Consider the following 24,242-nt stretch of genomic DNA (forward strand, 5'->3'; position numbering starts at 1 on the left):
ACAGAAAATCGAGCAGGAACTAGAACAACTTGAAAACTTTCAGATAATTGAGAATGTTAATTATAGAGAGTGAGCAGCTCCAATAGTTCCAGTAGTGAAGGGTGACAGGTCTATCAGAATATGTGGTGACTATAAAATCACCATTAATCATTTCCTAGAAGCGCATCCGTGCCTGCTACTGAAAATTGAGGACCTGTACACTGCTCTGAATGGAGGTGAATTATTCACAAAGCTTTACCTATCACAGGTATTTTTGCAAATGCAGCTGAGTGAAGATTCCAGGAAGTATAAAACCATCAACACACACAGAGGTCTATGTCAATACAAACAACTACCATTTGGAATTGCCTCAGCATCAGCCTTATTCCAGCAGGGCCTCCCTGGAGTAATCTGCTTCCAAGATGACTTGCTCATCACCACAAAAAACCTTGCAACTCATTTAGTGAACCTAGGTTGGGTCCTGCGTAAACTGGAAAAATATGGCACTCACTAAGAAATCCAAACGCTCGTTCCTGAAGCCCTTAGTGGAGTATCTGGGACATATGATTGACAAAACTGGCCTCTCAACCTCACCCAGGAAGGTGGATGCAGTGGTGAGTGCATCACAGCCCAAAAATGTTAAGGAGCTTTGTTCGTTTTTGGGACTTGTGAATTACTACGGCGAATTCATTTTCAACTTGGCTACCAAGGCAGCACCACTGAATAATCTGAAGAAGAGTGTAAAATGGGATTGGTCACAAACCTGTCAGGAAATTTTTAGGCAAGAGCTCACTTCTGCTAAAGTGCTGCCACATTTCAATGAAAAGTTGCCCATCAACCTGGCTTGTGATGCATCTGGATATGGTGTTGGTGCTTACATCTCCAACATATGTGCTGATGGCAGTGAAATGCCCATTGCAAACACCTCATGCACATTGTCCAAGGCAGAACAAAATGATGCCCAAATTAAGAAGGAAACTCTTGGACTAATCTATGGAGTCAATAAGTTCCGCCACTATTTGTAAGGGCGTAAATTCACATTAATTACAGACCACAAGCCTTTGACCTAGTTGCTTAGCCTGAAGTCACAAACCCCGACAATTGCCGCTGTGTGCCTACAAAGGTGGGCACTGATCTTACCTGCTTACCAGTACGAAATTACATTTCGGTCTACTGAGAATCATGAAAATGCGGACACATTTTCCAGACTTCCGTTATACCACAGCTCCACAACCTGAAGTGAAGTCACTGCTTTCAACGTGAACCAGATAGACATGTTGCCTATTAAAGCGGATCAAATTTGACTTGAAACGCAGAGGGACACTGTGCTCTCCAAAGTTTACCTGTACACACAGAAAGGTTGGTGTGTATCTCAAGAAGTGACTACCGATCTTATACCTTACTACATGCGCAAATTTGAGCTAACTCTGCAAGACGGTTGTTTGTTATGGGGAATCAGAGTTGTCATTCCTCCAAAATTCCAAACACGAGTGTTAGAAGAACTTCACCTCAGTGGGAATTGTCAGAATGAAAGCGTTAGCTCATCTACATGTATGGTGGCCACATCTGGATAAAGACATCGAAGGCATGGTCAGTGATTGCCTTCCATGCCAAGAAATGAAGTCTTCTCCTGCACCTGCCCCATTACATCGGTGGGTTTGGCCTGACCACCCACGGAAGAGACTTCATGTGGACCACTTCTTGGAAATATGTTCCTGAGTGTGGTGGATGCCCGCACAAAGTGGCCTCGTTATTCCCATGAAGTTGACTACTTCAGCAAAGCCCATTGATGCTCTCCAGAAGGTGTTCCCTACTTTTGGATTGCCGGAGCAGATTGTGTCTGACAATGGTACACAGTTCACGTCATGTGATTTTCAAATATTCCTGAAAAACAATGGGATCAAGCAGATTCTCATCTCGCCTTACCACCCATCCTCAATAGCGAAATGGAGCGCTTTATCCAGACATTCAAAACAGCCATATTGAAGGGGAGGACACAAACAGATTGAGAGGTTGAAGCTGAAGAACTTTTTGATGACATATCGCAACACTCCACATTCAACAATAGGCATAAGTTCTGCTGAGCTGAAGTTTGGAAGGCGACTGCGTACCAGAATGGATTTGCTGTGTCCAGATTTGAAAGGAAAGATTGGTTCAAGGCAACTTGATCAGAAAAGGTCACATGACACAAGTAAACCAGCTTGTGAATTTAACCTGGATCAGTTTGTTTGGGTCCGGAATTACTGTGGAACACCAAAGTGGTTCTTGGGAAGAATTATCAAGCCTCGAGGATCACTGATCTATGATGTTGAACCTTCCTATGGAATCTGGAAGAAACACACTGACCAGATTAGAGAAGCCAAATCCAAGGAACCAAATTTCCAGGGATCTCCTGTCATAGTGGAAGCTTTCTGGGAAACATCTGTTCCAGTTGGTAAAACCTGACTTGATTCAACTGACAAAGCTGCAGCACCTGTAGCTGTAACTGTTGAACCTGAACAAAAACAAATGAAACAGCAGAACCTTCCATTCCTAAGCAAACAAACTCAGATACTTAAGCCAACACTCCTCCCTAGACCAAAGTGAATCTGCAAACCGCCTGACCAATTTGTTCCTGGCTAAAGGGGGAGGAGATATGATGTCTGTGTTTAACGTTTCTGCTTTTTTGTAAAAGGACATTTTAGTTAAAAAGTGTTATATAAAAAACCTGACAGTAGGGTGTGCTAAGTCCCGGATGTATTGCCCTCTGGTATGGAATAAGGAATAAAGAAACCTTCTGTTTTTTTACACAGGAAACTAGGGTTCAGAAACAGATAGCTGTATGTGTGTGTGTATTCTTAATTATTAAGTGACAAAACACTTCATTACCTATGACGAACTTAGTCATTTGTTTCAAATCTAAGTGAACTGCAGTTGTCCACGTTGAGCCTCTTGGAGCAGATTCCTGCACTCTGTATGTAAGTTTATCAATGTCATTGTGCAAAAGTATGCAATAAGAATAAGTTTCACTTTTACAGCACTTTTCAGAAATCCCCAATTTCCCAGTACTTTACAGCCAATGAGGTATTTTGCAAATGTGGTCACTGTTGTAATGCAAGAACTATGGCAGCCAATTTGTAAACAAGCTCCCACAACACAATGTGATAATACCTGACAATCTGTTTTAAACTGGTGTTGGTTGAGGAATAAATGTTGGTCAGGTCACTGGAAAGAACGCCCATGTAATCATTTAAGTCTACCTGAGAAGACAGATGGTCCTTGGTCTAATGTCTCACCCAATTAACACCTTTAACAATGCAGCACCCCCTCAATCAGCCTGGAATATGTGCTCAACTCTCTGGAGTGGGGCTTGAACCCATGACCTTCTGTGCTACCCAATGAGTGACAGCTGACACATTAGTGCAAAGCACCATTTTGTAACATTGAATAAATACACAAACATTATTTTGAATAAGTTCCTGATTAACATTTTGCGCTGGAATACCCACATTAAGGCACTGGAGTAAAAAAAAACTGAATGGTACTAAGGCCTGCGATAACGCAAGTTATGTTTTAAAGTAATTGTGTGCCTTTCATGACTCTTACTATACTGAGGGGAAGGAGGAGTTCAGTGCCCCATGGTGCACCGGCTGAAATGTTCCTCAAGACACAATATTACTGCCTCCAATTCCCTATTAGCAGCAAATTGCAGCCATGCTGTGAAATTTGCATCTAAACTCCGCTACCCACTGATATAAATAAATGAGAAATTTGACCATAGATGATAAATTTACTGCTTTTGTTCTTCAAAATAAGACAAACTGTTCAATGAAATTGTAAATTTGCCAGCAGAATGCAAGACATTTCAAATGTTTTATGAACTTCACCATCAGATGGCAGCAGACACTAAATCATTCCAAATCGATGAATGAACTAAACCTGGATGTTGAATCCTGCCCTAGTGAGGATTTCCAGCATTTTATCTTTTTATGACTAAAACTGGAGAATGATTGAAATTTCCTTTAAACCATGTTAGATTTTCCAAATTTTTAAATAAGATACTAGGCTGGAGAGTAAATGAAATATTTTAATTTTACACAAACACTCTAATCTGATACATGTGATCTACATCGAAAGCCATGATCATGAAGTCTGTTTATCAATTTCCTTCTTTGTCACCGGTTAGGTCTCTGCTTTTTCTTTTCTAATGGCCTAGTTTTTACTTTCATTATTGCTAATTATATTGTTCAGAACTTTTTATCCCAATTACACTCCATGAAAAAAACGGAGTGCAGCAGACTGAGTGAAGAACTTGGAGTTTGGTGAGAGGGAAGTGTTAACTTCGTTCTTAAATTTTGCTCTTAAAATCTAATCTAGTCTGTAATTAGCAGTAACTGGAAAGTACTGTGTAAGCAGGCCAAGTTATTTCTTTCTTGCAGTTGAGACAGGGTAAACTCACTCTCAGCTGTAGGGGCTGAGTAGTTTATCTAACTGGTTGTATCTGGTTACTGTAGTCCCAGTTCATTTACTATAAATTCAGGGGTTTAGTGCCGCCTCAGCAAATGGAAAGCAGCTGATTCAGTGAAGACTTGGAGTTTGGTGAGAGGGGAGTTTGTTTCCTCTTTCTAGCTTTCTCAGCCCCATATAAATTGGTTCTTACTCTACTACTATAGGGAAAGGAGCTAGTTTGGTGAGTATCTGGTAAGTGGGCAAGTTCCATTCTATCCTGAAGGTTTAAAATCATACACAATTTGGTGGTAAAGTTAATAAAATATATAAGAAAGCAACATAAATAAGTGATTAATATAATTAAGTAATTATTTAAAACACATTAAGGATGGCAGGACAGGTGCTCTGTCAAGGCTTCAGCACATGGGAGCTCCTGGATAACATTGTGATCCACGGCAAACACATCTGCAGTAAGTATTTGAGGCTTGAAGAACTTCAGCTCAGAGTCATTGAGCTGAAGGCTGAGCTGCAGACTCTGCGACACATCAGGGAGGGGGAAAAATTACCTGGGTGTTTTATACCAGGAGGAAGTCACACTGCTTAGGATAGGGTCTTCTGATTTGGTTTGGTCAGTGGCCAAGGACAGGAGAATGTGACTGCAAGTGAGGCAGGTAAGGGGAGTCACGAGGGCAGCAGCACAGGAGTGTGAGCCTCTGCAATCGTCCAACAGGTTTGAGATTCTCTCAGCTTGTTTGGATGAGATTGGGGGTGGATGAGCAAACTGACCATGGCACCGTGGTATAGGAAGCCATCCAAGTGGGGGGAGCAAAAAAGGAATGTAGTGGTGGTAGAGGACAATTATAGTAAGTGGGATTGACCCTGTTCTCTGTAGCAAAGGTGAGAGTGTCCAGGTGGCTTTGTTGCCTGCCCAGTTCCAGGGTTTGGGACAGCTGCTCAGGGCTGAAGAGGAACTTGCAGTGAGAAGGGGAGGATCCAATGGTCATGGTCCATGTAAGTACCAACAACCTAGGCAGGATGAGGAAGGAGATGCTGCATAGAGTTTATGACAAGCTAGGCACCAAATTAAGCAGAAACTCAAGTTAATAATTTCTGGATTACCACCTGAGCCACGTGCAAATTGGCATTAGGGCAAATAAGATTAGAGAAATGAATGCGTGGCTCAAAGACTGGTGTGGGTTTCAGTTTGTGGGGCACTGGCACCAGTATTGGGGAAAATGGGATCTGTACTGTTGGGACGGTCTGCACCTGAACTGTGCTGGGGCTGGTGTCCTCGCGAGCTGCATAACTAGGGAAGTAGAGAGGGTTTTAAACTGAACAGCGGGGGAAAGGAATCAAATTTGGGAAGATGTGGTAAACCAAAGAGGAGACGAGGCAAACAGAAAGGTAGCAATATGGGAAATGATAAACAGGCTGTGACAGGAAGGGACAGACAATACAAATCTAAGAGTAAATCAGCAGATAAGGCCAGACGCTACAAAAATAACAAAAGGACAAAACTAAAGGCTCTGTATCTAAATACACACAGCATTCAAAACAAAACAGATGAACCGATTGTGCAAATAGAAATAAATAAGTACGATCTGCTAACCATTACAGAGACATGGCTACAGGATGACAAATTGGGACCTGAACATTGAAGGATATGTGACATTTAGGAAGGACAGGAAGTTAGGAAAAGATGGAGGGGTGGTTCTATTAATTAATAGTGGTATTAGCACATTAGAGAGGGATGACCCAAGTTCAAGAACCCAGCATGTAGCAGCAGTTTGGGTTGAGATGAAGAATGGTAAAGGTAAGAAGTCACTTGTGGGAGTGGTGTACAGGCTCCCTAATTCTAACTACATAGCAGGACAGAGTATAAAAGAGATAGCAGGGGCTTGCCAGTAAGGTACAGCAATAATCATTGGGGATTTTAATCTACATCTAGACTGGAAAATCAAATGGGCAAAGGTAGCCTAGATTAGGAGTTCATAGAATGTTTTTGGGATAGTTTCTTAGAACAGCACATTCTGGAGCCAACCAGAGAGACGGCTATACTATACCTGGTATTGAGCAACAAGATAGGATTTATTGATAACCTCCTAGTGAAGGCACCCCTACGTAGCAGAAATCATAATATGGTTGAATTTTACATTCACTTTGAGGGAGAAACGACTGCGTCCAAGACTAGTATTTTAAACTTAAATAGGGGCTACTATGAGGGCATGAAAGCAGAGCTAGCTAAAGTGAACTGGCAAACTAGGTTAAGGGATATGTCAACAGTAGTTCAGTGGCAGACATTTAAAGGGTTGTTTCAGAATACACGGAACATATACATTCCAATGAGAAAGAAAAATTCCAAGGGGAGAGCCCAACATCCGTACTTAACTAAAATAGTTAAAGACAGTGTCAAACTTAAAAGAAAAAGCATATAATTATGCAAAGATGGGTGGCAGGTTAGAAAAAGGCTGGAAAGAATATAAAGAACAGCAACGAATGACAAAAAGATTAATAAGGATGGAAAATTAGAGTATGAGAGAAAGCTAGCTAATAATATAAAGATGAATAAGAAAGAGTTTCTAACAGTATTTAAATAAAGAAGAGTTAACAAAGTGAGCATTGGTCCTATAGCGTGCATCTGGGGAATTGATAATGGAAAGTAGGGAGAAGGTGGATGAATTAAACAGGTACTTTGCTTCGGTCTTCACTAGAGAAGACACAAGTAACATTGGGAAATAGCTGTAAATCAGGAAATGGAAGGGAAGGAGGAACTCGGGAAAATTAGAATTAACAGGGAAGTGGTATTGAGCAAATCGTTGGAGCTGTGCGGTGACAAATCTCCAGGTCTGGATAGACTTCACCCTAAGGTTTTGAAAGAAGTGGCTAGTGAGATAGTTGATGCATTGGTTTAATTTTCCAAAATTCCCTAGATTTGATGAAAGTTCTATTAGATTGGAAAATAGCAAATATAACTCCTTTATTCAAAAAGGGAGGGAGACACAAAGCAGGAAACTATAGGCAGGCAGGTTAGCCTAACATCTGTCATAGGGAAAATGTTAGAGGCTATTATTAAAGATGTTATGGCAGGGCACTTTGAAAAATTCAAGGCAACCGGGCAGAGTCAACGTGGCTTTGTAAAAGGAAAATCATATCTAACCAATTTATTGGAGTTCTTTGAAGGAGTCACATGTGTTGTAGATCAAGGGGAACCGGTGGATGTACTGTACTTAGATTTCCAGAAGTGCCACATCAAAGGTTATTGCAGAAAATAAAAGCTCATGGTGTAGGCGATAACATATTGGCATGGATAGAAGGTTGGCTAGCCAACAGGAAGCAGAGAGTTACATAAATAGGTCTTTTTTGGTTGGCAGGATGTGACGAGTGGTGTGCCACAGGCATCAGTGCTAGGACCTCAACTTTTTACAACTTATATAAATTACTTGAATGAAGGGTCCAAAGGAATGGTTGCTAAGTTTGCTGATGACACAAAGAAAGCAAATTGTGAAGAGGACGAAGGAGGCTACAAAGTGACATAGATAGGTTACGTGAGTGGGAAAAGATTTGGCAAATAGAGTGGGCAAATCTGAAATCGTTCATTTTGGCAGGAAGAGTAAAAAAAGCTTATTATCTAAATGGTGAGAGATTGCACAGCTCTTGAGATTCAGAGGGATCTGGGTGTCCTAGTGCATGAATCACAGAAGGTTAGTATGCAGGTACAGCAGGTAATTAGGGAAGCTAATACAATGTTATCACTTATTGTGAGGGGAATTGATTACAAAAGTATGAAGGTTGTGCTTCAGTTGTAGAGGGCATTGGTGAGACCACATCTCGATCTAGAGTACTGCGTAAAGTACTGGTCTCCTTATTTAAAGAAATGTGTAAAGGTATTGGAAGCAGTTCAGAGAAGCTTTACTAGACTAATACCAGGAATGGATGGACAGGTTATGCTTGTATCCACTGGAATTGAAAAGAGTAAGAGGCGACTTAATTGAAACATTTATGATCCTGAGGGGTCATGGCAGGGTGGATCGTGGACAGGTTGTCATGAAGTTATTAATGTATATATTTTGGAAAATATTTTTCCTTTAAAATAGAGGTTTAGTCTGTGGGTGTGTCTTGATTGGATTAAAGCTTTGATGTGTACTAGTTTTGATACTAAGAGAGATAGCGTGCATTTGCATTTTTTGAATACAGCATTCAAGAAGTCGGGTCAAAATGGACACCTATCTAGCAGCTACCAAGCAATATGTTTATATTACTAATAAAATTGGTACTATGAAAGGGGTTTTATTGTTAGAGAGATTTAGTTCAGAGGTTGTTGATACAATGAGAATTAACATTCAAAGGGCAATGGTAGGTATAACAAGACAACAGTTTTGGGTGTGCAGAGCAGAGGCAATGTGAGATCAAAAGGCAGCTGCAAGCCTCCTACTGGCTCCACAGGAACCAAAGTGAAAGGAACCTCATTTCGAATTCGTAGGGTGAAAATGTTTTGTTGGTGTTTGGTTATGTTTATGGGTTGCTGTTGCCTTAATGGAAATGAGTTTGGGAATTTGTTACAAGTGATGATAGTAGTAATTTAAAGCCATGTGTATATATATTTTAACCTATGTAAATTAATAAAATGTTTCATTTAGTTTAATGTAAAGTCTCAAACTAGTGGTCTGATACCTGAATTTAGAGTCGCATTTCAAACATGACACTTAAAATTACAGTTTATGACAGTTGCTTAAAGTTTCCCTCTGGGAGTTTTAAATAACTCTACCAACTACATCGGTCATAACAGATGTGGAGACGATGTTCCCTCTTGTGAGGCAATCCAGAACTAGGGGTCACTTGTTAGGAAATAGGGATAGCTTAAGTTAGTTATATTAGTATTTGTAGGTTCTGAATGAGTTTTAGCTTTAAAGTTCAAGTTTGATTTGTACTATTGTATGTGTGTTAAGAAAAGGTCAAACTGAGCTTTAGTTTCATGTTAACAGGTGCCTGCATTTCTAATGAGGTTTTTTACAACTGTTGCAGCTAGGTTAAACAAAGAGTAGCAGAATTGGGCTGTTGCCTAGCAACAGGGGTCCGACAGATTTAAAGAGACAAAAGCTGCAGAAGGCAGATTTAAAGTGAGAACAGCTTGCAAGAGGGTCCAAAGAGACAACTGAAGATCTGTAATTCTTTGTTATGGACATGTGAAGTAGTGGTACTGTTGACAGCTGAGGCAGTGAGGAAGATAGCTATCATGGAAGATAGCTTGAATGCTGACCCAGGGAGAGTTCAAAACCCTGGAGATGAACCCTTGTGTAAGGAGTCTGAAAGAAATCATCGGTTTGGGAGAAGATTCCAAGGTGAGGTCTTGGAGAGTGGAGATTGGAAACCCTTGTGTTGAAGACGGAGTGCAGAGAGACCTTCTGGCTCACGGCATGACAAGCACTGGGGCTGGAGAGGGGGGCGGCGGAGTTGAGGAGAGATCCATAGTATCTGGCCAAGGCGGCATCTGTCAATTGGTTTCAGAGTGTGGTGTGTCTGACCACTGGGTGCCTATTGGTACATGGACTGTGTACTTACTGTAACATTAGAGTATAAGATAGCTTTGAGACTTGTGTTATCCTTATAAATCTGTATATATATGTAAAAGGGATAGTTGTGGATGGAGTATTTTAATAGTTCATTTCTTGTTGAATAAATGTTTTATTATTTTATTAAGAATTCATCAGCTGACTCCTGTGACTTTGTTCAGTAGCCACTCTTCACGTATCTAAACAACCAAATAAAAGTTAGGATCTATCAAACTGGGTTCCACATCAGGCTTGTCCAGGGGCAATCATAACACACTGTTTAAAAATAAGGGGTCGCTCATTTAAGACAAATGAAGGGAAATTTTTCTGAGGGTTGAGTGTCTTTGGAACACTCTTCCTCCAAAGGCAGTGAAAGCAGTCTTTGAATATTTTTAAGACAGAGCTGGTTAGATTCTTGATTAACAAGAGGATGAAAGGAATGTGGGTTACATTGAGATCAGCCATAATCTTACTGAATGGCAGAGCAGACTCAAATGGCAGAGTGGCCTACTCCTGCTCCTAATTCAAATGTAATCACCCTGTGGCAAAAAAGAGACTGTCCAGTTACAACGTAACAACTTTTTTCTCCTGAAATACATCTGCCATGACGGTCCTCTATCCAGGTTCAAAGCCAGAGAAAGATGTAGACTTGCTTTAAATATTGCAACTCTGAGGTGAGTGAATCATATATTCCTTGGAATGGAGGGGACAGACTTCTGGGTGCTTGCAGCAGTTTCTGCTGCACTCTGTACCTGCATTCCTCATGTCTGGCCTTCCACCCAAATCCCCCCATACTCCACTTCTAGGGGCACAATGCTGTCTTGGTAATTCCACACACATTTTACTCAAACTCCATCCATATCTTGCTCATGCCTCTGCTCTGCACCAAATTTAATTTGGCTTTTATTTAATCCCTTTTCTGCTGTAAATAAAACCACCTGTCAATACTAAGCCCAGTTATCAACAGACTCCAAACCTCAATCTGGCTGTAGCATACACTGCAAGCTTTTCTATTAGTTTGCACCAATAGGGAGCACCATATGCCAGACAAACTGCCTGAACTCTTCCTCAGCCTTTAGGAAATGCTAATCCAGTTGAATAGCTTGGGTTCAATGATCTTGTGAGGGAAGGAGAGGGACAGCGAGCCTGGGCTGTTCCAGGTAACAGGAAACTACAGTCAAGAAAAAAATTAGGAGTATCTGAAAAACAGAAAACACTAGAAACATGCAACAGTTCTAGCAGTTTCTGAACTGAGAAAACAGGCAGACTAATCTGTCTCTTCTCAATCAGATACTGGCATTTCCAATATCTTCCTGTTCTTACAATTAAATATAAAACCATGTACTGAGACTACCACACAAAGCACCACTGTTGTTTAGTAGTCGTTAGGTGTTTAGTTCTTTTTGTTTATATCACTTGTTAAACTATATTAATTGAAATAGTTTAGTACCCAGTACAAAACTATAATGTCCTTATATCATAAAATGTTTCCAGTACTTGCAGCACATTTTCCAGAAACACAAGATCACTTTTCATCTCGTCTTCTAAATGCAACATTCTTGCTGTGGTTTGGGTGTCTCAATGTGACAGTGCTACTACTCAGCTGAGCGAAGTTGCAACAATGGGAAAGCAAACTGAAGCTGGAAATTTTTTTCCTATCTATTTTGACAAAATTAATTCATAACATTGAGTCTTACCTGGCTTTGTTCAAGTTGAATTAATTTTTAAGATCTAGGGTGGAATTGTCCCAGATTTGCACTAAGTGTGATAGCAGGCATGAAAAAAGACAATTTGCTCACTGACCACAATGGCGGGTTTTTGCTTCCCGCCTCATTAATTATGCAGCCACAGGAAATACATCATCTGGCTGGCAGGTGTCCTCAAATTTGTCTGCCAACCCTTACTGCCCTACATCACCATGCCAGGCGCCTTATTTAAACTGCAGTCACGCGCACAGTTCTCAATGCTTGCAGTCCAGAGCTGCTCTGGTGAAGACATGGCCCCAAAAGCCAAGAAGAGTGCTGCCTCCTGATTCAGTGATGTATCCCTGGGATGCCTCAGAGGCCCGCTGCAAGGTCCTCTGCCCCCCCCACCCCTGACTGCAGGAAGCCCATCAATCTCACCATTCTGGCTTGGGAGACAGTGGCAGAAGCGGTCAGTGCCAATGCTGCACACAAGGTCGGCCATATAATGCAGAAAACAGATGAATGATGTCATCTGTGCCGCCAAGGCATGGCCACTGTCACTCTAAACTAACACACTCACAAGCCCACCAGAGACAAGAGAGCAAGCGAGCCGGACAGCGAGATAGCGAGCGAGCGAGCCGGACAGCGAGATAGCGAGCGAGCGAGCCGGACAGCGAGATAGCGAGCGAGCGAGCCGGACAGCGAGATAGCGAGCGAGCGAGCCGGACAGCGAGATAGCGAGCGAGCGAGCCGGATAGCGAGCGAGCGAGCCGGACAGCGAGATAGCGAGCCGGACAGCGAGATAGTGAGCGCGAGAGCCAGAGCGAGCGAGCGCGGGAGCGGGAGAGGGAGACAGCGCGAGAGACAGTGCGGGAGCGGGAGAGGGAGACAGCGCGAGAGACAGCGCGGGAGCGGGAGAGGGAGACAGCGCGAGAGACAGCGCGGGAGCGGGAGAGGGAGACAGCGCGAGAGACAGCGCGGGAGTGAGCGCGAGCGAGACAGCGCGAGCGCGAGCGAGACAGACAGCGCGAGCGCGAGCGAGACAGACAGCGCGAGCGCGAGCGAGACAGACAGCGCGAGCGCGAGCGAGACAGACAGCGCGAGCGCGAGCGAGACAGACAGCGCGAGCGCGAGCGACAGACAGCGCGAGCGCGAGCGACAGACAGCGCGAGCGCGAGCGACAGACAGCGCGAGCGCGAGCGACAGACAGCGCGAGCGCGAGCGACAGACAGCGCGAGCGCGAGCGACAGACAGCGCGAGCGCGAGCGACAGACAGCGCGAGCGCGAGCGACAGACAGCGCGAGCGCGAGCGACAGACAGCGCGAGAGCGAGCGCGAGCGACAGAGAGAGAGACAGAACCCCCCCATCCTCTATTTGTCCTCATCTCCTCTGGAAACTGCCTCCTCAGCCCTCACCATCTTGAGGCCACTTTCACAGGTCAACATGTGCCTCCACACACCCTGGGGTAACCCCCTTCCCCAGTACAGCCCTCGTCTTGCCCAAGGTCACTTCTCCCCGCTTCCCCAAGCAAGCCCCAGCCCTGCAGCTGCTGAAAAGCCACCCCTGCCTTATGGCTGGTCTGATGGGTAGAGAACTGCCTCATGAGCCCCCCTAAAAATGACTTGCTGCGAAAAAAAAGGAATGTGCCTGTGAAGCCTGGTGATGACCATGAGTGCTGCCCGAAGCAAGGTAGGCAAACCAACCTCAAAGTCCTGAGTGAAATGCAGCCCGCCAGGTGCATATCGCTTATATACAGTTGTTAAACATGTTGGCTTGATGCTGGCTGATCTAGCATGGGGGGATGATTCCAGTGAACAGGGTTTATAATGAGATGCTAAAATACTGAAATTAGGTTCCCGACGTCTGGCGGCTGGGAATGTGGCCTGCCATTGATGGGTGGAGTGGATGCTTTCACAACGGCATAAAACCAATTTTTGGCCTGCATGCAATATTATCCGCTCACGCTCACCATGACGCCTGCCGCCAATAGTTCTGGATGATTCCGCCCTTAGTGTTGAACTAAGAGCCTCCTTGGATCTACCTCTCCAAATTTCAAGGTTACAAAGTGGAAAGCCTGAATGATCGTCATTTAACTTGTCTGCGTTCCACATCAGTGAAACAACCCTACAATCTTATTGTTTGTCAACTGAGTTTTTGGTACCATGTATTAGCAATAGCCAAGAACATACGATACCTTGTTCCCTTTGTTGATCATTCTGTTCCATAGATACCAGTGCAGAGAAATGGGCCTGATCATAGGCTAAGACTAAAGGTGAGCAGTGACATCTGTTAGGGGGTACTTCCAGAGGTAAGTAAATTCCTCCAAAAGGTATTGGTGCAAATGCTGCAGCAAAAAAAAGGCACAAATATTTCTTCAGCAATCATAGCAGTAAAATGCAATATAACAGAAACTGTCAGAAATATAGAGCAAGAATACCCAAAATAGAAAGCCCAGTTAATGTTTCAGTGGGCTCTTATTCATAGCAGTCTGATGAAGGATCCAACCTCGAACCTTAACCTAACTTTTCTTATGTATTTACATCATTTTCTGTGATTTCAGATAGTTTATTGACCGGTGCATTGACCACAACATTTGTAGTATTCTGCATTTCAGATTTAAAAGCCATTTGCAGACTTGATAAACAGCCCAAAGTTTAAAATCAAATAACGATATCCATTTTGTTGAAGAACTTCCTGTCTAACTTGCTGCTCCAGTCTAACTGTGCCTATTATAGTTTTGAATTTTGTGCTTTACTTAATTAGCTTGAATAACATCAATAGTATTTATTTTAATGGTTTTTACTCAGTTCCAATGCAATTAATATATCAATATTTAAAATCTATGTAAAATAGTAATGTAATGGTGAGAAGAGCAAATCTGTTATGAAGCATGTAATTATGTGAGGGATGGAGGGACAAGGAGAAGAAATCTGATCAAACATGGACACGCCTATAATAACAAATTGGAATCCATTTGATTTAAATGCTTGTTTTCATTAGTTTAACAAATGGAGCCTGTTCAATGACTGACAACACGCCTAAACTGACCGATATCCCTTTCTCTTACAGGAAATGGATTCAATTGATCAAACTGAGTTCTGAAAGAGGGCTTTAATGCTGGGCAAGTTTAACAGCTTTAATTCTGACGATCTACAACTGATTGTTTACACCGAATATTATTATTGAGATGGACTAGCTCTTCTTCATTCTCCTGGAAGTCTTGGTATGTATTCCCTAATGTTTAAAGCTTATTGTCCCCCTCCCCTCACAGGTACCAAGTGCGGTCACGAGTGTAGGTGGCCTCCAATGCCATCTTACAATTGGTGGGAAACGTGTGGGGTTAACAACATTGCAAGCAACACCACCTCTGATTTTACTCCTGCCGCATGATGATGTCTGGCCTCCAACTCCACCTCCATATGCAGTGTGGCTGAGATTACAGTACAGGAAGTGGGAGGCTGAATCTGTACTCCTCTATTCCAACATACTGCCGCTTAGGATTTGATCCCTCAGCTCTTTCACCATGTGCTGCACAACTCTGAATTAGAAAAAGAACGAGAAAGGGGAATTTTCCACTTTCACCCTGCTTAATTTCACATGAAGTGCCTAACCTTTACCTGGTGCCTTCCCATGTGACAGGGCTAAGGCTCCACAGGAACTCAAACAACAGGCCGATCTAACCTGCTTCATTTGATGGTGCTGTCTAGTGTAATACTGCATCACCTGGATAAATTACCTTGAAAGAATAAACAGAAACAGAAACCCACCATTGTCGTGAGAAAAGAAAACGCAAACTAACCTTCACCTCCCGAATCCCTTAGCATTGTGTCTGCAACAACAACAATTGGTCTTCGTAATACGTGAGCCAAAACAAAGACGTGGAATTCCTCTAAACTTTCATAAACTGGATCCTCTGAGTTATCCACGCTGTGAATAAAAAGATTATCCAACAACTTTATATAACTCTCCACAAATTCACAACTCTTATAAATTCACAAGACAAGCCTTTTCTTTAAATTATATTGTACCAGTTTTGTCCCAAACAAGCTGAAGATGTTACTGCCGAAGAGAAGGAACCAGTGTCAGCATCAAGCACACCCAAGTCAGGTACTGAAGAACCAGATGTGAAGTAAAATTTGTTCTAACATGTCCCAAAGTGTCCCAGTTCCAACTTCAGGAGACATTTTTTCAATTTCCACACCAACCATCCCTGTTAATTTTGTGCCACATTACAGTTTTATGTTATGAGCCCATATTTACCAGGAAATAGTTTGAGGCTGCTCCAACTCATTTCAAACACTTGTAGCTAGAATACAGAAGAGACTTTTCATCTCATCAGTCTGGGCAGGATTTGTACCAGAGTCCAGAGGTGAACAATCAGTGTTTAATCCATTGTACCACCCAATTCTCAAACAAGCATTTTCTATTAACAACTTATAGATGCTAGTTTTCTATAAGCACTCTGAACTAACAGTACTCAACTTCTAATGCTATTAGAAAATGCATTTTATTAGTTACCTCTAAGCCCAAATCTCAAAATGGACTCCACATCTAGCAGCACTAAATTTCTACATGAAGTATGCCTAATAAAACAAACCTGTACACCTCCCTGAGTTGTGAGTTTCAAAGCCATGTGTATCCTTGATACAGGGAGTGTGTTTTAGGTTGATTTATGTTTGAAGTATTGGTACACGCTCCTGTAGCCAGCTGAAATGCTTTCCGTCCTGAGGGCGGGATATTGCATGTCATGAGATGTAATTTTATTTTATTTCTTCTGCCATTTTAGGTTGCCCTCTCTTAGCATTCTGCATCATTTACAGATGTAATGGTGAAAGGCAACCTGATCCCAAGCGATAATATTACTCAGTTTCCAGCTGTAATGAGATGAGAAAGTGTTGTTCAGGACAGCTCAACTCCTTTCCCCAAGGGTTCACTCTGGACTCCACTCACACACACACACTTTCACCATGATTGCTTAGGCACAATTAGAAATGAACAGTGTGGAAGTTTAGGAGTAAACCAATATTTCACTACCCTTAGGATGCATTTATGTGCACTATCCCTAGCTAATGATCCTTAAATGAAAACAGCTGTAGAATTTATTCTGTTGCCTGTTTATGTCAGCAGGTGGATATTTTAGCAGATGCTACAGGGATTTTACTGTACCAAATACACCGCTGAAAAGCAGCGTTAAGCCACCAGGAGGATAGAGAGCCTCTTAAGCAGGCCACATTCTTACTGTGCGGAACAGAATGCAAGATCGAATGAGATTATGTGCACAAATTCAACTCACTTGGCATACTCTGTTCAAGTCACTATCATTTGCAGTTAAACATAATATGGTCCACTAGTTACTCTGAATCACCCAAGACAATAATCAAACAGACAAAAAATATTCTGGTTCTTCTTTCAGTAGTAACTGGAACCAGATCAATTTTGCTATAGTTTGTCTTAGATCTCTGAGCTCAGCTATAAGAAATTTGACCTATAAAATACAGAGAGATAAGTACCCTATTTGCCCATTGATTTAAATAATGGTCCAATTTTGCTGGCTGTGTATCGAGTGAGAACTAAAGATACGGGGAAACCCATGACTTGATAGTATATACAGGTGTGTCAAATTCCATTGCTCCGAATATAACTTAAACTCCATTTTTTTTAAAACAGAATCTGGCTTTGTTTCCTCTTGGGTAATGACGATGTTCATAATGCAGGTGAAGCAAATTGGCAAAATATGATGCCCCTGAGCAGACTGGTAAAGTTCTGAGGCCAGAACAAAAAGCACCACGCCTATTGTCAGATTGCATAAATTAGTTTATTTTCTGGTGTTGGGAGAAACGTTTTGTACTTTGACACTCCATTGGCTATATTAGCTGAGACTGTTTAAGTCATTTGCTATCACACCAAATGTGTACACGTTACCAGATCTTACCAGGCCCTTAACAGTTGTTTGGAAGAGTTGGGTCACAATCCAAGGCGATTGTACTTTCAGCTTTATTGTGGGGGAAGCGCGCAGGCTCTGCTCAGTGCCTTCCTGGGTTAACCCTGGATTCTACAAAGCAAGAGTGCTCTGTAATGCTACCTGACTGTAGTCTATATAAAGCCAATGACAATTGGTGGGGTACAAGTCCATTAGTGCTAACAGCCCTCCGTCATGTGCAAGCCTACAAAATGATTGTGCAAACTAAGAATTAACAGAGGTTTATACATAGGAGGATATTCAACCAACTGCGTCATAGGATCTTAGAATGGTTACAGCATAGCAGGCCATTCATCCTGTCATGTATGTGCCTGTTCTCTGAAGAGCAACTCACCTAGGTCCGTCTCACCTGCCTTTTCCCCAAAGGCCTGCAATTCTTTCCTCTCCAGATAATTATCCAATTCTCTTTTGAAGGCTTTGATTGAATCTGCCTCAACCACACTCTTAGGCAGTGCATTCCAGAACCTAACCATTCACTGCATTAAAAAAGCATGTCACCATTGCTTCTTTTGCTAATCACCTTAGATCTTGGGCCTCTGGTTCTCGATCCTTTCACAAATGCAAACAGTTGCTCCCCCTCTACTTCTTCAAGACCCCTCATAAATTTGAGCACCCTTATCAAATCTCCTCTTAAACTGCTCTTCTCCAAGGCGAACAGCTCCTGCTTCTCCAATCTATCCATGTAACTAGAGTTCCTTATTCCTTGAATCACTCTTGTGAATCTTTGGCATCCTCTCAAATGCCTTCAAAAAAGTGTTTTATACAGTTTTATCACTTTCTAACTTTATACTCTATAAAGCCCAGACCCCTGTATGCCTTCTCTTTCTTGACCTGCTTTGCCACCTTCAATGATTTGTGCACATATACCCAGAAGTCCCTCTGCTTCTGTGCCCCCTTGAGAATAGAAATCTTGATTTTACATTGCCTCTCCTCATTCCTCCTACCAAAGTGAATCACTTTATACCTTTCTGTATTAAATTTCATCTGCCAATTGTCCATCCGTCCCGCCGGCCTGTCCATGCCCTCTTGAAATTTATCACTATTCTCCTCACAATTCATAATACTTCCAAGTTTTATGTCATCACAAATGCTGAATTGTGCCCTGTACACTCAAGTCTAGACCATTAAATCAAAAGTAGGGGTCCTGACACAGAGCCCTGGGGAATCCCACTATAAACATTCCCGCGGTCCCAAAAACAACCATTCATTACTACTCTCCGTTTCCTGTCACTCAGCCAATTTCTTATCCTGCTCTAATTTTTCTGACAAGCCACTTTATCCAATGCTTTTGGGAAGTCTATTTATACCACATCACCCTCATCAACTCTGTCTGTTACTTCATCAAAAAACTCAAAGTAAGTTAGTTAAACACAATTTTCCCTTTAAAAAAATACATACTGGCTTTCCTTAATTAATCTATATTTGTCCACGTGACTGATTTTGTTCTAAATTTCTAAAAGCTTTTCCGCTGAGAGTAAGCTGACTGGCCTTAGTGGCTGGCCTTATCCTTCCACCCTTTTTTGAACAAAGATGTAACATTTGCAATTCTCCAGTTCTCTGGCGCAACCCCTGTATCCAAATGCATTGGAAGATTATGGTTAGTGCCTCTGCAATTTCCACCCTTGCCTCTCTCAGTATCCTTGGATGCTTATCATCCAATCCTGGGGATTTGACATACAGCCAGATCTTTGCAAGAGCAATCCAAAATTAATACCACTGCCTGCCCTTTAACCATATTCTTGAATCTTACTCTGCATCTTTCTCCAAATTCAACCTTCAATCAAACCATTGGTCCACTTCCTAATTTCTACTTTTCTGGCTTGGTGTGCTGTTAATGTCCAGGAATTGCTTTAGCTCATTGTTTAACTTAAAGGAGCCATTTACAAAAATGTTGTTTTAGTAAAGATTTTACTAAATAGTACTCAATACCATAAATTTGTTTTGTTTATAAACTGTGGTTCCTGGAGATTTTTTTGAATTAATTAGTAAAAATGACCATAGTATACATGTTATTAAGGAATAAGATAAAGCCAGAAACAAACCTTCTTACTCAACAAAACACCAAATGGCAGTAGGGGAGGAGGTGAACTGACACAAGGAATCCATACAACAAAAATGTTAAACTCTTGCCTTTGTAGACTTCAAATTAGAAATTTGCACTATTTTACTTACTTGCCAGCTCACCCAACATCCTCCCATCCACCCGATGAACCCTGCATTCTGATTGACCCAAGTCAATTCTGTTCTTACCTGGAAACACAATAGTTTAATTTCCTTTCTTAGGAATTGGTTAGAGAGGATGGAAAAAATTCCTTTGTTCTCTACTTCAATGTCATCATTAATCTAGTTTCATAACAGTTCATTACCAAAGGAAATTAATCACAAGGCTCAGATCAGAAATTATGAATGTTCTTTCTCTAAGGAGGTGCTCAATAGCAGCTATTGATTAACTGCATGCTGCACCATCGCAATACAGAAACAGCTGGGGACACAACCTTCGGTAACATTTCTCAACAAAATTTTTTAAAATAGTGCTGAAAAGCACGATCACGGAATGCTGATAAATGTATCACTGAATCTCACAGTGCAGAAGAGGCCCTTTGGCCCATTGAGTCTGCACCGACACGTGAGAAACACCTGACCTACCTACTTAATCCCATTTACCAGCTCTTGGCCCATAGCCTTGAATGTTATGATGTGCCAAGTGCTCATCCAGGTACTTTTTAAAGGATGTGAGGCAACACGCCTCCTCCACCCTCTCAGGCAGTACATTCCAGACCGTCACCACCCTCTGGGTAAAAAGATTTTTCCTCACATTCCCCCTAAACCTCCTGCCCCTCACCTTGAACTTGTGTCCCCTCGTGACTGATCCTTCAACTAAGGGGAACAGCTGCTCCCTATCTATCCTGTCTATAACCCTCATAATCTTGTACACCTCGATCAGGTTGCTCCTCAGGTTGCTTCTCTGCTCCAATGAAAACAACCCAAGTCTATCCAACATCTCTTCATAACTTAAATGTTTCATCCCAGGCAACATCCTGTTGAATCTCCTTTGCACCCTCTCCAGTGCAATCACATCCTTCCTATAATGTGGCGACCAGAACTGCACACAGTGCTGCAGCTGTGGCCTCACCAAGGTTCTATACAACTCCAACATGACCTCCCTACTTTTGTAATCTATGCCTCGACTGATAAAGACAAGTGTCCCATATGCCTTTTTCACCACCTCACTAACTTGCCCCTCGGCCTGCAGAGATCTATGGACACGCATGCCAAGGTCCCTTTGTTCCTCAGAACTTCCTAGTGTCATGCCACTCATTGAATACTTCCTTGTCAAATTACTCCTTCCAAAGTATATCACCTCACACTTTTCAGGGTTAAATTCCATCTGCCACTTATCTGCCTATTTGACCATCCTGTCTATATCTTCCTGTAATCGAAGACACTCAGTCTCACTATTAACCACCCGGCCAATCTTTGTGTCATCCGCAAACTTACTAATCCTACCCCCATATAGTTATCTATGTCGTTTATATAAATGAAAAATAACAGGGGACCCAGCACAGATCCCTGTGGTACGCCACTGGACACTGGCTTCCAGTCACTAAAGCAGCCTTCTGTCATCACCCTCTGTCTCCTACAACTAAGCCAATTTTGAATCCACCTTATCAAATTGCCCTGTCAGTGCATGTGCATTTGCATGCATTTGTCTTGTCATGTGCCTTTGCCTTCTTTATAAGTCTCCCATGTGGGACCTTGTCAAAGGCTTTGCTGAAATCCATATAAACTACGTCAACTGCACTACCCTCATCTACACACCTGGTCACGTCCTCAAAAAATTAAATCAAATTTGTTAGGCATGACCTCCCTCTGACAAAGACATGCTGACTATCCCTGATCAAAGCTTGCCTCTCCAAGTGGAGACAGATTTTCTGCTTCAGAATTTTCTCCAATAGTTTTCCTACCACTGACGTGAGACTCACTGTTCTGTAGTTCCCTGGCTTGTATAGCCAGAAGGAACATTTAACTAGTGCAAAGTTTGGAGTATTCACACCATATCTTGGAGAATATCGCTTCTATGCCTGTACTCCTGCAGAACACAAATATTCTGAGTGTCACTCATACAAATTTTTGCTTCGGATAATAATTTGATTATGCACACACCATAAAAATAACATGATGTATCTTTGACAAAAACAGAATTACCTGGAAAAACTCAGCAGGTCTGGCAGCATCGGCGGAGAAGAAATGACGTATCTTTCAGCTGTTGCGTAATTTGCAAGGCTAGGTTGTGAAGCCCAGTGGTGCTCCTCACTGTTTTTATTTACAAAGTCAGACAGAAATATTAACTGGAGGCAATGTTGAATTATCGGCTCCTTGTTTCTCACTGAGTAACAGGTCACCAGTAATTGAAGATCAAGTTGGTAGGGGAACTGTCCCACTGATGGCCAAGACCCAACCAAGAACATTTTCATGCAGGTCTATTAAACTAATGAGCAGCTCACCTGGCTGAAATCATTATGAGAGAGATGCAAATCCGGGCCCAAGAACACAGATTACAATTCTTTGGTGCAAGTGGATGAAGCGAACGTTAAGTGAGCAGCCTAACCAATGGTCCTAAAGGTAATATTGGAGGTTTCTCAAAGAAACAGCTCAGGAAGTGTTTCTGGTAGGTCCACAAAAATAAAACTCCTGCCCACTGCAAGTGCATCCAGGGCCTGTCCCCCAGAAATGCCCCCTCCTGACCCCTTCCATCACCCAACCAACCTGCCTGCCGCCTTAGCATGGCAGCTGACTGACTTCCTACCACAACCAGTGAGCAGCAGCAGTGCACCCACTTGTCCACAAATTGCTGGCAGGATGCTAATGAGGCCCAGGCCTTATGCACGAGGACACGAGCAAAAGTCAAAGATCGCTCCCATTAAACAAATCATTTAATCAATACTCAAAGATATCAGCCATGGTTCTTGCCTAAAAAAGTTTTGGGTTCAAGTCCCAGTCCAGAGTCTTGAGCGCATAATCCAGGCTAACACTCCAGTGTTGCACTGTTCGAAGGGCCAGCTTTCAGATGAAATGTTAAACTGAGGCCTTGTTTTCTCTCTTAGGTAGACATAAAAGATCTCATGACATTATTGGAAGTTCTTGCTGTCCAACATCTCTTCTTCAGCTAACATCACTAAACTAAAATGATGTGGTCATTTATCTCCCTGTTGGTTGCTGTCGTGTTTTCCAAATTAGAAAAGTGTTTATACTTCAAAAGTATCTCATTTGTCACAAAGTGCTTTGGGGTGCCCTCAAGATGGGAAAAGTGCTAGATGAATGCAAGTTTTTTTCTTCTTCCTTCAAACAAGAAGAAATGGAAGGGAGGGAGGATCTCAGGACAACCACCAGGGAAGTGGTATTGAGCAAATTGTTGGAGCTGCGGCTGACAAACCCTCAGATCCTAAAGGACTTCATATTAGAGTCTTAAAAGAATTGACTAGTGAGATAGTTGATGCGCTGGTTTCAATTTTCCAAAATTCCCTAGATTTGGGGAAGGTTCCATTAGATTGGAAAATAGGGAATGTAATTCCTTTATTCAAAAAGGGAGGGAGGCAGAAAGCAGGAAACGATAGGCCAGTTAGCCTAACATCTGTCATAAGGAAAATGTTAGAAGCTATTATTAAAGATGTTATGGCAGGGCACTTAGAAAAATTCAAAGCAATGAGGCAAAGTCAACATGGTTTTGTGAAAGGGAAATCACATTTAACCAATTTATTAGAGTTCTTTGATGGAATCACATGTGTTATGGATAAAGGGATGGATGTCCTCTACTTAGATTTCCAGAAGGCATTTGATAAGGTGCCACATCCAAGGTTAATGTGGAAAATAAAAGCTCATGCTGTCGGTGAGAGAAGATTGGCTAGCAAACAAGAAGCAAAAAGTTGGCATAAATGGGTGTTTTCCTGGTTGGCAAGATGTGATGAGTGGTGTGCCACAAGGATCAGTGCTAGGGCCTCAACTTTTGACTTGGATGAAGGGACCAAAGGTATGGTTGCTAAATTTGCTGATGACAAAGATAGGTAGGAAAGTAAGTTGTGAAGAGGACATAAGGAGGCTACAATGGGACAAAGATTGTGAGAGGGCAAAGATCTGGCAAACGGAGTACAAGTGGGCAAATGTGAAATTGTCCATTTTGGCAGGAAGAATAAAAAAGCATATTATCTAAATGGTGAAAAATCACAGAGCTCTGTGATTCAGAGGGATTTATGCATTTGAATAGAACATTATCGTTTATTGCAAGGGGAATTGAATACAAACACAGAGGTTTTGCTTCAATTGTACAGAGCATTGACAAGACCACATCTGGAGTACTTTGTACAGCATATGTCTCCTTATCTAAGGAAGCATGTAAATCCATTGGAAGCAGTTCAGAGAAGGTTTACTAGGCTAATGCCTGGAATGGGAGGGTTGTCTTCTGAAGAAAGGTTAGAAAGGCTAGTCTTGTATCCACTGGAGTTTAGAAGAGTAAGAGGTGACTTGACATACAACATCCTGAGGGGTCTTGAAGAGTGGATGTGGAGAGAGTGTTTCCTCTTGTTGGAGAATCTAAAACTAGGGGTGTTATTGTTTAAAAGTAAG

At 42.2% G+C, this 24,242-nt stretch overlaps 1 protein-coding gene across 5 annotated transcripts in view; it reads right to left on the bottom strand.

The window, feature by feature from the left end:
* Positions 1 to 24,242, bottom strand: part of otud7a (OTU deubiquitinase 7A) — a 137,948-nt gene that overhangs the window by 10,121 nt on the left and 103,585 nt on the right. For all 5 annotated transcript variants that reach the window (XM_041178593.1, XM_041178595.1, XM_041178594.1 and 2 more), the window contains 2 exons: positions 15,441 to 15,568; positions 13,836 to 13,985 (listed from right to left, as the gene is read on the bottom strand). In XM_041178593.1, the coding sequence (XP_041034527.1) occupies positions 13,836 to 13,985; positions 15,441 to 15,568 (278 nt within the window). The remainder of the gene's footprint in view (positions 1 to 13,835; positions 13,986 to 15,440; positions 15,569 to 24,242) is intronic.

The sequence above is a fragment of the Carcharodon carcharias genome, chromosome 32, assembly GCF_017639515.1.
Source record: "Carcharodon carcharias isolate sCarCar2 chromosome 32, sCarCar2.pri, whole genome shotgun sequence".
Taxonomy (NCBI): domain Eukaryota; kingdom Metazoa; phylum Chordata; class Chondrichthyes; order Lamniformes; family Lamnidae; genus Carcharodon; species Carcharodon carcharias.